Source organism: Bufo gargarizans, chromosome 4, assembly GCF_014858855.1.
Source record: "Bufo gargarizans isolate SCDJY-AF-19 chromosome 4, ASM1485885v1, whole genome shotgun sequence".
NCBI classification, from domain to species: domain Eukaryota; kingdom Metazoa; phylum Chordata; class Amphibia; order Anura; family Bufonidae; genus Bufo; species Bufo gargarizans.
The window spans coordinates 267150546-267166265 of record NC_058083.1 but is presented as its reverse complement, the minus strand read 5'-3'; the positions used below and the strand labels follow the sequence as shown (position 1 = coordinate 267166265).

The following is a 15720-nucleotide window of genomic DNA, read 5'->3' as shown; positions in this document are numbered from 1 at the left end:
AGCGTGAATTGTACATACAAAAATTGGATTTTTTGTACTCACCGTAAAATCCTTTTCTCGTAGTAGGCATTGGGGGACACAGCACCATGGGTATATGTCCAACTACCACTAGGAGGCACTAGACACAAAAAGTGTTGGCTCCTCCCAGGTGGGCTATACCCTCTCCACAGGCACGAGGCTATTCAGTTTGTACCAAAAGCAGTAGGAGAGAGAAGAAAAGCAAGGAACCAACAACTCCCGTACCGGGAAAGATCAAGAGACCAGCCCGGAGAAGCGGAAGAAAAAACATAGGGTGGGATCTGTGTCCCCCAATGCCTACTACGAGAAAAGGATTTTACGGTGAGTACAAAAAATCCAATTTTCTCGTGCATGGCATTGGGGGACACAGCACCATGGGACGTCCCAAAGCAGTCCCTGAGGGAGGGAAAAGAAGAGACGCGCCACCGGTTGGGCATACAGGTGCAGGAGAACCATGTGACCCAACGGGAAAAAACACGAGATGGGCAAGAGGTTCCATAACAAGGAAGAAACCTCAGAAGAAGCAGGGAAGACTGCCAGCACCCCAGGACAAATGACTGGAAGAAAATCCCAAATGCAAGAAGGTGGCAAAAGGAAACAGAGCGCAGCCAAGGGCTGGAGAAAAAATTAGGACAGCACCGTGTGGTGAAACTACCCAACGCTCTACATTGTCTCAGACCCAAAAAACATGTGGCCATCCCCTGAAAGGCCAGGGGAGAAACGAAACAGGGAAGCACTGAAAACCAAACGAGTGGGGGAAGCCATAGCAAGGCTCACATGTGAAGGGAGGGGACTCCCCTCACCGCAAGGCCAGGAAAGAAGCTAAGCGCCCCATGTAGGTGAAAAGGTGTAGGTGAAAACCCAAGGCTGCTAGAGGAAACCGCCAACCCTGGAGAAGGAGGGGGTTGTAGGTAAAAAACCAGGAAAAGAACGATAGCTCCTGCGTCCCCAAAAACAGGAGACGAGGCACAAGCCTCCGAAAACAAGATATCACCGTGAAGCGTAAGACCAGAGGAAACTCTGGGCATGTGAAGTATCATGGAAAAAAGAAGCCAAATACAGGCCAGGCAACCTCGGCAGGACACACTGGACTGAGAGACATGGGAGTAGAAGGAGAGCACTCCAAAAAACCTAAAGAGGAAAGGTCCTACAACAGGAGGAGGTCCCTCCCGAAGGAGACCATACGGTGAAACTGCAAACCGCAGCACTAAACCACTCAATACCAGGTACTTGACGTGGGAGGATGGAAAAAAAGAGACAAATCCAAAGAGGACCTCAAATGAACAGGGACTCCCGAAAGGAGTACCCAGTATGGGCTCACAAGGAACCAGGAGCTGAACCACCAGAAGACAACGCAAGCCAGAATATCCAGGAAAGGCGAAAAGAAACCACCATAGGGGAAGGGGCATTGGCCATGGACAACTAGCCGTACCAAGAATATTGACCAGCAAACCTTAAACATTGTCCCAGAGAGGGCAAGTACAGCAGCTCGGGATGTACCACAAAACGACAGACATCCATATGCATAAGGAATGCAGAAGTCGCCATGAAAAAACCGGGGTAGCCTACATAGAAATGTAGAAACCAGCTGCGACCGGCATACAGAAAACTTCCAGGGGGGAGAAAGTACCAGACAGGTGCAGACGACGGCAAGGTCCAAGAGGACTGCCCCTTCGCCATGTAGCACAACTAAGCAGAAAATACAAGGGAATACCGAAAACACCTGGACCCAGAAGGAACTACGGGGCCCTGTCCGATACCAGAGCAATCAGCTGAAAATTCAGACAGGTGTGTGTGGCGCTCAGAGGTCCTGTCCTTGACCCGTCAGGGAGGACGTCCAGCAATGATAAAAACCGTGGACCCAGAAGGATTCCGTGTGGCAGGACATCCAACGATGACAGAAAACCGCAACCGCGGCCGATGCCACCAGCTACGTGTCCAAACAAGGTAGAAGATCCAGTGGAGATCCTTGTACTTCACCAGGAATGGGCCGCTCAGCAATTAGGAAACAACGCGAGAACTCCCCTATAACATGGGGTAACGCGGAGCACAGCATACCGTAGTACCGTAAAGAGAAGGCAAGAGCAACTACAGCACAAAGGCCAACAACCACCTGGCCACGGAGTAGGGAGCGTGGTTGAATGAGGACCACCCGCCGGATCAGACAGATCGGTCATATACTGGAGCTACCAGAAGTAGCAGTAGACCGATAAGGTGGGGGTTGGGCTGGCCCACACCTGCCAGACATGGTAACCATGCACATGCTGAACGAAGGGGGCCTGGTGCAGACAGTGCCTTGAGAGGTACAAGGAGACCAATGAGCGCGACAGTAAAGGAGTGGCAGATGTATGGAAGAACCAAATGGATGGAACCAACAACCGCAGCACAGATTAGAACTCGTGGGCAGAAAACACCCAGTAATACAGAAACTGTCTGAGCTACAGACCGCACCACAGGGCCCAGCACTTGGGGTACTACAAACACACGCCTAAAATATGGGTAAAGTGGCTGCATGTTGCCAACTAAGGAGAGTGGAAACATAGCCACAGCATCTGGGAATGAGACAGCATTCGGAGGGTACAGGTACACAACCTGTAAAGTAGAAATATGGCTGTGTTAGAGGAACTACATTTAAGATCGAAGCAATGTGGCCGCATGGTGCACCCTAGACCCAGAGAGGTGCAACAGCAACCGCGTTAAGAATGGAACCCAGTAGGGCCGCACGGTACCACAAAGAACAAGACAGGTGCACACCACAATCAGGTAGGTGCAATGGCAACAGAAACAGGGCCGCATAGTACACCCTAGAAGCCAGACAGGTTGAACGGCTGCAGCATCGGAGACGGTTCAGGGACTCTACCCATGAAGGGAGTAAGATGGCCGTTTGGTGCACACTATGATGAGGTAGGTGCAATGGCCACGGCAATTGGAGGAGGCCTCAATATCTCGTCCTGTAAGGAAAGAAAATGCCACATGGAACACCATAAAGCCGGACAGGAGGAACGGCTACCGCATCCGGAGATGGCTCAGGTACTCCACCTGTTAAGGGATCAAGGCGGCAGGGAACAGACAGGTAACTGAACCGGACAGGGGCAATTCTAAGGCAATTGAAAGTGGCCTCTACATTCCGCCCGTAGGGAGAAATGTTGCCGCATGGAACACAACAGAGCCCGCCAGGGGTATCGGCTACAGCACCGGAGATGGCGTAGGTACTCTACCTGTGAAGGGAGCAAATTGGCTGGGAACAGACAGGCGCAATTGCAGCGGCAATCAAAGGCAGCCTGTATCTCTCCCAGGAAGGGAGAAATAGTGTCGCATGGAACACCATAGCGCCAGCCAGGGGAATCGGCTACAGCATCAGGAGATGGTGTAGGTACTCCACCTATGACAGGAGCAAAGTGGCTGGGAACAGACAGGTGCAATTGCAACGGCAATTGAAGCGGCCTGTATATCTCACCCGGAAGGGAGAAATAGTGCTGTATGGAACACCATAGAGCCAGCCAGGAGTAATGGCTTCTGTAGGTACACTACCTAAGCAAAGGGGCAAGGCGGCTGTACAATTGCTCTGAACTCACCAACCTACAGGAGGCGATAGCCGAGCTAACCGCTTGCCCAGAACAGGAACTCCCAGTAATGAGGTAGAGTGGCGAACACCAACACCAGGATGGGGACCCCACGGAAACACTCTCAAATGTGTAGAGGGATAACCCCTGGTATAGGGGAACCAGGAAGGCTTGTCAGGGACAGCCTATGGCAGTGGTGCAGGAACCCCCCTGTTAAGGAGAAGGCGTACGTATCAGACACCGGGTAGGTGACTCAGTATGCTAAACACGGGGACGGCTGCCTTACCTGTGCGGTTGAATACCTGTGCGGTCAGGGGAGCACCATCCGAAAATCCACTAGAGGTGATACCAACCCTGTTTAGGTAGGAGAGGTTCCTCTGTGCACGTAGTCTTGACCTCCCAGAGGGCTTCTATATGGAGGAAGACCTCCTGATGCTCTGTTCCGAGGGAATCGGTGCAGATGTGTCCCCAGAGGCAACGGATGGGGTGACAGGAAGGATTCGTCACCAGCCTCAGGCCTGTCCTGGGGGGGATCCGAGGATGCCGAGGAGGGGTGGGACCCCGTTGAGACCACCCGAGGGTGTACTGTGAGCTACCCCTCGCCGAACCCGGGTGCAGGTACCCCTAACTGAGTATGCCCCATCTGCAGGGAGGACCCTGGAGGGCAGAGGTGGCCGCAATTTGGGTTGGTAGCGTGCCAGCGACACTGCTAGGGAGAGTCGGCCAAGGTTCCCATGGCATTGACACGGAGGGACCCATTCATGGGGAACCTACACAAAAAGATTGTTCAGGGAAAACAATGGGATCTGGGAAGAGGTACTGCACACCAGCAGGGACAGGCTGACCACATGGCAGCCATTGTAGACAGCGGACGCACGTGAAAACACGTGGCGACCGAGGAGCTGTTGGGAGAAGAGATGCTCAAAAAGCAGCCAGCAGAGGCTGTCTATCCTGACCCGGACGCAGTGGTCCCCCAAAGAGGTGCAGCAGCAGCAGCTTGTTCCCTAAAAAGAGGTGGTCAGTAGGGCTGCAGGGGACATGAAACAATCGAGGGGTTAACCACCCCCTCCAACAGAAAAAACACGTTAGCCCAGGAAAGGGAGAGGAGATAGCTCCTCCCGAGGGCCGGGCGGGGCTCAGAAAAGCCCGGGAAGCAAGGGGGAGGGGCCGGGAAGATTGCGGCCTAGCAGGCCCAAAAGCCGGGGCCTCGATTTATGATGCGGCCGGGAATGGAGCAAGGGGGGCGGGGGAAACCGCGGCCGACAGAGGGCCCACCGGACCATAAAAATAGGTGAGTAGGGTAGGGGGGGAGAAGCGACACCTGGGGATAGGCAGATCAGGGCAAACGGAGCACCTGGGAGCCGGGGACAGGCCATAGAAGATGAGGCCTAGTCCCGGCAGAAGCCGGGGACTAAAGTAGCGGGGAAGCCAGGGAGAGACTGTGTGGCCAGGGAGGAGAGAAAAGACCAACCGAGGGGGAAAAAGAAGGGAGGAAAAACCATGAATATAAACCCCCCCAGGAGGGGGGGGGGGGGGGGGGGGGTTGGCTAGGAGGAAAGAAGAGGCTCCCCAGGACCCCCAGCTAAGGTGGATCCCATCCCCCTGGCCACAGAAGGGAACCTAACCCTGGGGCAGGGACACAGGGACAGGGGAGTATACTCACCATCCGTTGTCTTCGGGCGCAGCACGGTCACCCCTTCGGCAGACTCAACACGGGAACCGTGGGAATGCCGGCAAGCCACTGCGGATGCAGTCCGTGGGGACTGGGTGACCGGCGATGGTACCGAAGTACGCGCCCGCAGGGGGGGCAACTAAAGTGGAACACGATGGAGCCCCAGCCTGCAGCAGGTATAACGGTGGAAAAAACCGACCTGCGGAAGAGAGAAAAAAAGAAAAAGAATAAAAATAAACAGCAGAACCTGCAAAAAAGCAGGACAGGTCTGCCTCCTACGGACACTAGACTAAAACTGAATAGCCTCGTGCCTGTGGAGAGGGTATAGCCCACCTGGGAGGAGCCAACACTTTTTGTGTCTAGTGCCTCCTAGTGGTAGTTGGACATATACCCATGGTGCTGTGTCCCCCAATGCCATGCACGAGAAAGGTGTATACGTCAAAAGTAATTGCAGAATAGTGTCTTCTTTTTTTTTTAGCACTGAAGCAATACAAAACGGTTTCAGAACTGCACACAGGCATTATAAGGAATCTCCCCAGGTTTATGCTGGCAGCATAAAGGAGTGACACGGATTCTTATTCCAGCGCTGGGCCACTTACTTTTTTCTTGCCATAATTTTCATTTTGTCATACTTTTGCAGATTAAAGTGCTGCCGGCCTAACTGGCCAGGTTTCACGGCACGGTTGTTACTCTTTTTGCCACTAGCATGTTACGAAGATAACTAATTTGTACCTTCCAGCCAGTCGGGGCTAGAGGTACCTTAATGTACATACAATTGGTGCCCACTGATGTCATTTAGAAAGAACATCTGACAGATTTACATGGGCTGATAGAGGGGGGCAATGACCGGGAACGTACGTTCGTTCCCAATACTGCAGCAATGTTCGGGGATGTGTGGGGCAGAGCAATCATTACTACGGCTGCTTGTCCCCATACAGTTTCCTTGTTTGTTGGCAGCAAAGCGCTGTTTACAGAGGGTGATGTACTGCCGACAAAAGGATTTTTTTGGTTCCGCCTGAAAGATTTGATCACCTGACAAGTGAGCAGTTGCTCAGTCACTGGGTGATTAGTGGCATATTTACACAAGGCAATTATTGTGAATGAGTGTTCGTAGGAGCGTTCATTCCTGATAATTGCACCTAGCTCTGTGAAAGGGAATTAAAAGGGACTGTCCACGTTCGGGGGTCTTTTGGCCAGACCTCCCCATATCGTTGGACCTGAAGACAGAAGTATACTTACTTGCTCCCTGCTGCTGGGTTTCGGATCCTTCATTCCCCCACCACGGTCGCCACTGGTAAAAGTCCTGTTTGACAGGGCTCATGTGATGCATGGGGGACACATCACCATTGTGGCAGCAGCCACGTGACCCCCATCAAACAGGAAGTTTACCAGTGGGGACTGGTGTGCGGCAGGGATCAGGTAAGTAGGCTTCTCCTATGTGAAGAAGGGGTATCTGACAAAAAGACTATGAGATTCCTTATAAGATCTAGCAAGTTGCTGTATTTCCTTTCCTTCAGCTTAGCAACAGTGATTGTAGAAAAGAACACTAATTGTACAATTTTAAGAATATATTAAAAAAATCTTCACATTATCATAGAATCTTTACAAAACCCGGCACGTCTCAGTTTTAGACATCACTATTTAAAGTGACTTTTCTTACACAGTACACTAAGATAATCTTGATAGGTTCTCTTTACCTGGTGGTACTGAGCAGAAGGATCAAGCAGGCAATAGTGGATAATTGTTGTAATGCCTTCCAATAGAGTCAGTATCAGATCGGGTGGGATGAATGACGCCATCCAGTGAGGCCTGAAAAGCATACAGAAAAGTAAACTCCTAATGCTTCCAGAAATAGGACAAACATAAAAATGGCAGCTTTGGCACACACCTACCTGTTGTCGGACAATCCTCTTTCATACTTGTATTGCTGTATTAAGTTATCAAGGTTTCTACAAAGTTGTAACGTCACTGAAACCACTACTCTCTGCAAGACCTTCCCCATGTAAGGCAAGGTGGATGTGATGAGTCCGATCCACTGCGGGTGCATTTTACATGTATAGTGCTGGTGTAAAGCCCTGATCACAGCACAGAGGAACATTCCCTGGAATGTGATTGGTTGCGAGTGCATATATTGTAAAGAGGTCATTGGCTGCTGAGGGTTAATGTGCTCCAGATCATTTATTACAAAATCAAAGCCCCCCTCATTGTCTTCCGGCACAGTCAAGACGCGATGTTCTAGGACAATAAGACCTTGAAGGACCTTTAATAATTGAGACTGTAGTGTGCTACCATTGTCAAATTCATCTTCAGAAAAATTTATGAGACTGTCTTCAGAAAAGCCTTCTTCAATGGCCATTATGTTCTTCTCTGCCATGCGCTCACTGTGCCACTTCTGGGCACTGAATATTGAAGACAGTAAACAGTGGAGGATCACTTTCTGAACTTTGCATTTGGACAACATGTCAGAGATAAAGCTGGCAAAGCCCTTAGCTGAGCTCTCGATGACCTTTGCTAACTCTGTAAACAGCAAGGTCAAGATTTCGATGCTCATCATTTGCATGTTACGGTTGCCCATGAGATCTTGTTGCAAAACCTTCACATGCGTAGGGTAATGGCTTCTCATAAAGTACAAACATAATGAAATAAGAATCTCAATATACATGGAGCTTCGGAAACTGTGATTAGAGTCCAGGGGAATACTGCTGTAAAAGTCCTTCCCCATGACAGAAATCCGATGCCTCGCTAAAAGATTCTGGAGCAAAGATAACTGAGGAGTGTATGCATTGTTCACACTGGTGGTGGATATAGCACTTACAAACACAGTTGGGCAGGTTTTTAATATGGCTTTTATAGCAGATAGAGCATATAATGTCCTGGAGGAGTCATATAACTGGAGGTACAAGAGCACATGCTGGTAAAGAGGGTGGATGTTGAAATGGGGGGATTTATGCATTCCGGGAGAACCCACATCACTTTCAATTTCTGAGATTTCACCTTCCCCGCAACTATACCAGTTCTCCAAATCTAGTCCATCACTGAAAAAAACATTTGTCTGCTTTGACTTTTCATGTTGGCCCTTTTTCTTGTCTTCATCTTTCCTTCTGGGCATTTTTACTTTTGGTTTTGCGCCTGTTGCTTTACTGCCCCCTTCTTTACCACTTGGGTCCTTTTCTGTCCCTTTACCTTTAAAATTAAACTGGATGCTACTGTGACTTCGTTTTCGGTGTTGTCCCCCCATCATGTTGGAATTAAATTCTGCAGGTATCTGCTGAGCGATAATTGATGGAGAAGACAGGTTTCTGGTTATGGCATTGGCCAAGCTTTCAATGCCATCCTCTGCAGACACGGACAGAAAGTTAGATGGATCTCTAACGAAGAGGTTATTTTCATTTGCTTGAGGAACCTCTAACTCACTGTGAGGTGCTTCATCCGCTACTGTGTTGCATACATTTATTCTCTCAGATGTATCTACCTGATCAGCATCAGAGTAATTTGATTCTGGATCTTCATCAACATTTCTAAGAACGCTGCAGATCAGGTCAGTGATAACTTGCTGAACTATCTCCTCAACAGAGTCCTCTCTAGAGACTGGACAGTTATCTTGAGCTGTCAAACTCTCAGCATCCACCTCATCTCCCACTGAAGACTGCGAACAACCAGAATCTGAGCTTTGCAGGTTTTCTATCTGCTGATCTGGAAGCTCAAAGTCCGATATTCCCATTGGGATGGTCTCACTGCTTGTACTCAGCAGTGAAAGCTGGTCACTCAAAGGATTGACCGTAAGGCTAAAGTTCTCCATCTCGTCCATGAGAACCTGTTTAGATCTGGCCCCAGAACATATCCGAGAGCTGGGAAAAGCTGCAAGAACGTACAAAAAATATATTAATATATTAATATAAATAACAAGACTTCATGCAGACCAAATTACTAATTACATGGTGTGACATTAAAGGTATAAAACGGGTGTATCCCACTATACAACCAGAAGCACTCAACGAGTCACGTATAAAAGATAGTACATTGAACACATTTCACTAGCAGGTTATACATACCATCATTATTGTTAGATGCCTTACTGAAGACTTTCCGGCTTTCTTCTAAGTGTCGAGATGATTTACTCCAGTGTCTCTCAGCCTGGACTCGCTGTACAGATACACGCTGTGTCTTAGGATGGAGGAGCAGAAGTAGGAGTGGTTCAAGGACTCTAGCAATATCATGTCTCTGTAGTACTTGATGTAACCAGGCCTGACCCACAGAAGATGTGCAGCCATCTAAGCTATTCAGACTGTCCAGCATAATAAATAATGACCTGCAAATGACAATAAGTAACCAATAAGACACCACAAGGTGGAGATGGACACCATACAATGGTATGGCAAATTAGAAACTTTTTGAAGAACGCCACTAATTTATTGCTGTAGCTTTCGATCTATGTGACTAATCCAAAAAATAGCAAATTACTACTGATACAGTTAGGGGTTCTTTCACAAAGACGATTTTTTGAAAGAAACTTGTCACTATAAAAATGCATTGTAATCTGCAGGCAGCATGTTATAGAGCAGTAGGAGGTGAGCAGATGGATATATCGTTTTGTAGGAAAAGACTCAGCTAAACTTTAAAGAGTATGTCCGGGCTTTTACTATTGATGACCTAGGTCCTCAATATCCGATCGGGAAGGGTCTGACACCTGGCATCCACGCCAGTCAGCTGTATAAGGAGACATGGCGCGCAATGTGCATGTGCCATTTCCAGTCTCTCTTCCAAGACAACCCCTTTAATTTATACATATATATCTCTGCTCATTCTGGGCTTTGAAGTCAAGGAGGCGGTCCTATCAGTGATTGACGGCCTTCCCTCTATGAGGGTATACATTGATAGGATCGCCTCCTTGCCTTCAAAGTCCAGATTAAGTAGGAATTTAAAGGGGTTGTCCCATGAAAAATATTCAGCAGTTTTCAAACCAACACCTGGATCTGAATACTTTTGTATGTAATTAGAAATTTTGCATAGCTACTGAGTTATTCAATAAAATGTATCTGTATAGCGCCACCTGCTGTTTGTTCTTTCTCTTATTTCTTTGACTGGCTCACTGAGATGGCCACACATGCTCAGTTTCATCCTTCAGCTGCCTCCCGAGCGGTGATAGGGAGACCATGGACACCCCCCCTGAGCTGCAGCAGAAAAGACACTCCCCTTGAGCTGTCAGCTTGATACAAATCTAGCTGAGCAATGAATAGGAAATCCCTGGATCCATGTGAGGTACAGGGCTGGTTCTAGCTTTGTTAGTTATATTGTCATCTACTATATGATGTCTGATTCTCATTTGTTTCCATAACTCATTGGATATCCCCTTTAAATGAATAATTTACAGGTTTTGCTGAATTTGTCCCCACAAAAATGTTTACAAATCTGCTCAGCTCCTCCAGCTCTTTAACATGCTGTCTGCAGATTACACAGCATTTTCATGGTGACAGATTCCCTTTAAAACAAAGCCAACTTTTCTAATCCGCATTGAGCAGCATCTTTTGCAGGAGGCAGCCACACCTGGCTATGTGTTCTCTGTAGCCACACCTGAACAGACGTCCATGTAAGACAACCCATCTTGTAGGTCTCACAGAAAGTTACCAGTGATATATTACGCTCCTGTATACCATTTCTTCAGAACTTGCAGGTGGTTCATTTTTTTTTGTTTGTGCTTCTCAACACTGCATTATCAATTAGAAAAGTATCACAAACCTGTCAAAAGTACGGCCATAGGATGAGGACTTGTTGATGTGAAGGTCCCTGGTGAGGTGCCACAGGACTGCAAATCTACCATGAGCCTCCATTCTAATTTTCTGTGAAAAAAATAAAGGAAGGGGTAAAATTTAAATCTGAGGGCCTAGTAGTCAGTAAGTATATAAGTATCCAGTATATTGATAATAAAACTATTCATATAATCACATGGTAACAATGCTTCACGTAAGGCAAGGTCTACTGCAAAACATCAGCTGAGTGCCTGTTACACAAAATTTAGAGCTGGGAAATACAGATAAAGAGCAGAATGGATGGCCAGATTCCACATGACCAGTCCAAAACTGGAAGAATATCTTATTTAAATTGTTATGACTACAGAATGTAAGTGAAAGACGTACCTTATCCTTGTGTGTCAGCTGCTGGCTGATGACATCCTCACATATGCTGGAGGATGGGACCAGGTTGTGCAGTTGATAGAAGAGCTCCACACTTCTTTGATGGTGTTGTGGCGTCCTGTCACCCAGCTGCTGCCAAAGTGTTATAGCCACATTCTGCACATGGTCCAAAGAGAACAGGGTTGTAACAGATGCAGTAAAACAGCAGATGAGGTTATCTGGGATTAGGACACATTTCATTTGTGATGTGAATACTTAAAGAGGTCACCTCCAAAATGCGTTTTGAAGTAAACCGCCATGTAGGGTAGGTGCCCTGAAACATAACCAATATTAAAGTGGTTGTCTCACTTCAGAAAAAGGAGATTTTTGTATAACTTACCAGTTAAATCTCTTTCTCGCTCTTCCTTGGGGGACACAGACCTTGGGTATAGCTCAGCTCCCTAGGAGGCGTGACACTAAGTAAAACTGTTAAGCCCCTCCTCCATCAGCTATACCCTCAGCCTGGAGATAGAGGCTACCAGTTGCGTGTCCAAGTAGTGAAAGGATAACAACCAATAACGGAAACAACCAGCCAGCAACCCAACGGGGCGCCAGACCATAACCCTGTAACCAAACACAGAAGGGTGGGTGCTGTGTCCCCCAAGGAAGAGCGAGAAAGAGATTTAACTGGTAAGTTATACAAAAATCTCCTTTTCTCGCCCATTTTCCTTGGGGGACACAGACCTTGGGATGTTCAAGAGCAGTCCAAGAAGGGAGGGACCACAAACCCAAGGCGGAACACCACCAGAGCATCAGGAAACCGCTGCCTGCAAAACCAGGCGGCCCAAAGCAGCATCCGCTGATGCATGCGTATGCACCCTATAGAACTTTGTGAAAGTGTGCAGAGAGGACCAAGTGGCTGCTTTGCACAACTGTTCAGCCGAGGCCCGATGCCTCTGCGCCCAGGAAGCTCCGACTGCTCTGGTGGAATGAGCAGTGACGCCGAAAGGCGGAGGTCTGCCCTTGGCTCGATAAGCCTCAGACACCGCCAGTTTAATGAAACGGGCAATAGCCACCTTGGAGACCGCCAACCCTTTGCGCGAACCCTCCGGAACCACAAACAGGGAGTCCGTGCGCCGAAAGGACCCGGTGACCTCCAAGTAAATCCTCAACGCCCTGACCACATCCAGACGGTGCAGTTCCCGTTCTCTGGGGTGGGAAGGAGAGGGACAGAGCGACGGAAGGACGATGTCCTCATTGATGTGAAAGGCGGAGACCACCTTTGGCAGGAAAGTCGGGACAGGCCGAAGCACAACCTTATCCTGGTGGAAGATCAGGAAAGGTTCGGAGCAAGAAAGAGCCGCTAACTCCGACACCCGTCGGAGAGACGTGACGGCCACAAGAAAGATGACCTTGCAGGACAGAAGGCGAAGGGAGACCTCCCGTAAAGGCTCGAAGGGGGCTGATTGGAGCGCCGAGAGCACCACATTCAGGTCCCAGGAAGGAACTGGAGGGCGGTACGGCGGAACAGAGTGAGCCACCCCTTGTAAAAAGGTCTTAATTGGCCCTAGAGGGGCCAGGGGACGCTGGAGAAGAATAGACAGCGCCGAAATCTGACCCTTCAGAGAACTGAGGCACAGCCCCAGGTCCAGACCCGACTGGAGGAAGGACAGGATTGTGGGAAGAGAAAACCGGAGAGGTGGGATGCTCCGGGACTCACAGAACCCCAGATAGGACCTCCAAACCCGATAGTAGATCCTAGAGGATACGGGCTTACGAGCCCGGATCATGGTGCGGACTACGTCCGCGGAGAAACCCCGTCGCGTTAAGACGGCGGTCTCAATAGCCACGCCGTCAAACGTAGCGAGCCTAAATGCTCGTGGAAGATCGGTCCCTGAGAGAGAAGGTCTTCCCTGGAGGGCAGTGGCCACGGTGCGTCTGCCAACAGCAACATTAGGTCGGCGTACCAAGACCGGCGGGGGCAATCCGGGGCGATTAGAATCGCGGGGACGCCCTCTGCCGCGATCCTCCGAAGAACCCGTGGCAGGAGGGGAAAAGGAGGAAAGACGTACAGAAGGGAGAATTCGCGCCACGGAAGGACGAGCGCGTCGGCGCCGTATGCCTTCGGGTCCCGTGCCCTGGCCAGGTATAGGGGGACCTTGTGGTTGAATTTGGAGGCCATGAGGTCCACGTCGGGGCGACCCCAGCGAAGACAAAGGGCTTCGAACACCTCTGGGTGCAGGACCATTCTCCCGGGTCGATGGTGGACCGGCTGAGGAAATCCGCCGCCCAGTTGTCCACCCCCGGGATGTAAATCGCAGATAAGGCCGGCACGTGCGTCTCCGCCCAGAGGAGAATGAGGGTCACCTCTTGCATCGCTGCGAGTGCCTCCCTGATGGTTTATGTATGCCACAGCCGTGGCATTGTCCGATTGGATCCGAACAGGGTGGCCCCTCAGCCGATGGGTCCAGTGTCTGAGGGACAGAAGAATCGCCCTCAGTTCCAGAATATTGATTGGAAGTCTGGACTCCGATAGAGACCAAACGCCCTGGACGGACCGGGGAGGGAAACCCCCCCCCCACCCCCGTAAGCTGGCATCTGTGGTAATCACCAGCCAGTTCAGTGGACGGAAGGACTTCCCCCTTAGAGGGATATGCAACCACCAGCCGAGGGAAGCCCGAGCCAGGGGAGGCAGAAGAAAGGTCCTGTCCAGACTCCTCAGTGATTTGTCCCAGGCCGACAGAATTGCCCTCTGAAAGGTGCGGGATCGGAATTGTGCGAACGGCACCGCTTCGAAACAGGCAACCATCTTTCCCAACAACCGCATGCTGGATCTGAGGGAAGGGCGGTGATGACGGAGGAGACTGCGAACCGACCCGCGAAGGGCCAGACGCTTGTCCGACGGAAGGCGGACCTCCGCCAACTCTGTATCCAGGAGCATCCCCAGGAAGATCAGCCGTCTGGAGGGGGTAAGGGAAGATTTGGGGTGGTTGATAATCCAACCGAACCGCGTCAGGGTCTCCAGAGTGAGTTCCACACTGCGGGATGTCTGAGAGAAGGAGGGTGCCTTGACCAGGATGTCGTCCAAGTATGGGAGAAGAAAAACACTTCTTGAACGTAGAAGGGCCAAGACAGGGGCCAGGACCTTGGTGAACACTCGAGGAGCCGCCGCCAGACCAAAGGGAAGGGCGACGAATTGGAAGTGATCGTCCCCCACCGCGAAGCGCAGGAAGCGGTGATGACATGGAGCAACCGGAACGTGGAGGTATGCATCCTGAATGTCGATTGAGGCCATGAAATCCCCTCTTTCCAGGGAGGCCACTGCGGACCTGAGAGACTCCATCCGGAATCTCTGCAGTCGGAGAAAACGGTTCAGGCGTTTTAGGTCCAAGATCGGACGCACTGAGCCTTCCTTCTTGGGAACCACAAAGAGGTTCGAGTAGAACCCCCTGAACCTTTCCGTCGGAGGCACGGGGGCGACGACACCCTTGTCCATTAGAGAGTGAATGGCCGCGAAGAAGGCGGCCACTCGTACGGGATCTCGCGGAGGACGGGATCGGAAGAAACGGTCTGGCGGAATGGACGCAAATTCGATTTTGTATCCGCAAGATACAATCTCGAGCGCCCATGCGTCTGAGATGTGGGCCCGCCATACGTTCCTGAATAGGAGAAGGCGGCCCCCCACCCGGGTGGGTGGGGGCGCACCTTCAGGCAGAGGGCTGCTGGCCTGTGGGAGCCCGTGCAGGCTGGGACTTGCGCCAGGTAGGTTGCGTCCGAAAAAACGGCTTCTTGCGTCTATCCTGGGCTGGGCCAGAGGAAGAAGAACTGGCCGCGGGTCTAGACCCGGTGGGCTTGCGAAAGGACCGAAAATGGGACGAACCAGCGCGACCACGGGGGGCGCCCATTGGCCTGGACTGGAGGAGGTGAGTACTCTTCCCACCCGTGGCCTCTGATATAAGTTCGTCCAGACGGGTTCCGAACAGGCGGGAACCCGTGAATGGTAGGCCGGCCAAAGAGCGTTTGGAAGCGGCGTCCGCCGCCCAAACCTTCAGCCAGAGTTCCCTCCTGACAGAAACTGCCAGGGCAGAGGAACGGGCAATGAGGGCACCCGCATCAAGGGAGGCCTCACAGACGAATTTTCCGGCCTGAACAATTAGTTGGGCTAAGGAACGGAGGTCCTGAACAGGGACGTCCGACCCTAACTCCCGTTCCAGTTGCAAACCCCATTCAGAGACCGCTTTGCCAACCCAGGCGGAGGCAAAGACCGGTCTAAGGGCCGAACCAGAGGCAGTAAATATGGCCTTGGAGAGGGATTCCGTACGACGGTCCTCAACAGACTGCCGTCCTGTACAGGAAT

The 15720-nt window shown here is 50.6% G+C and overlaps 1 protein-coding gene across 2 annotated transcripts in view; it reads right to left on the bottom strand.

Moving 5' to 3' along the window:
* The window catches only part of DOP1A (DOP1 leucine zipper like protein A), a 106529-nt gene that overhangs the window by 38567 nt on the left and 52242 nt on the right, over window positions 1-15720 (bottom strand). For both annotated transcript variants that reach the window (XM_044292397.1, XM_044292398.1), the window contains 5 exons: window positions 11388-11540; window positions 10990-11090; window positions 9306-9562; window positions 7146-9111; window positions 6951-7062 (listed from right to left, as the gene is read on the bottom strand). In XM_044292397.1, the coding sequence (XP_044148332.1) occupies window positions 6951-7062; window positions 7146-9111; window positions 9306-9562; window positions 10990-11090; window positions 11388-11540 (2589 nt within the window). The remainder of the gene's footprint in view (window positions 1-6950; window positions 7063-7145; window positions 9112-9305; window positions 9563-10989; window positions 11091-11387; window positions 11541-15720) is intronic.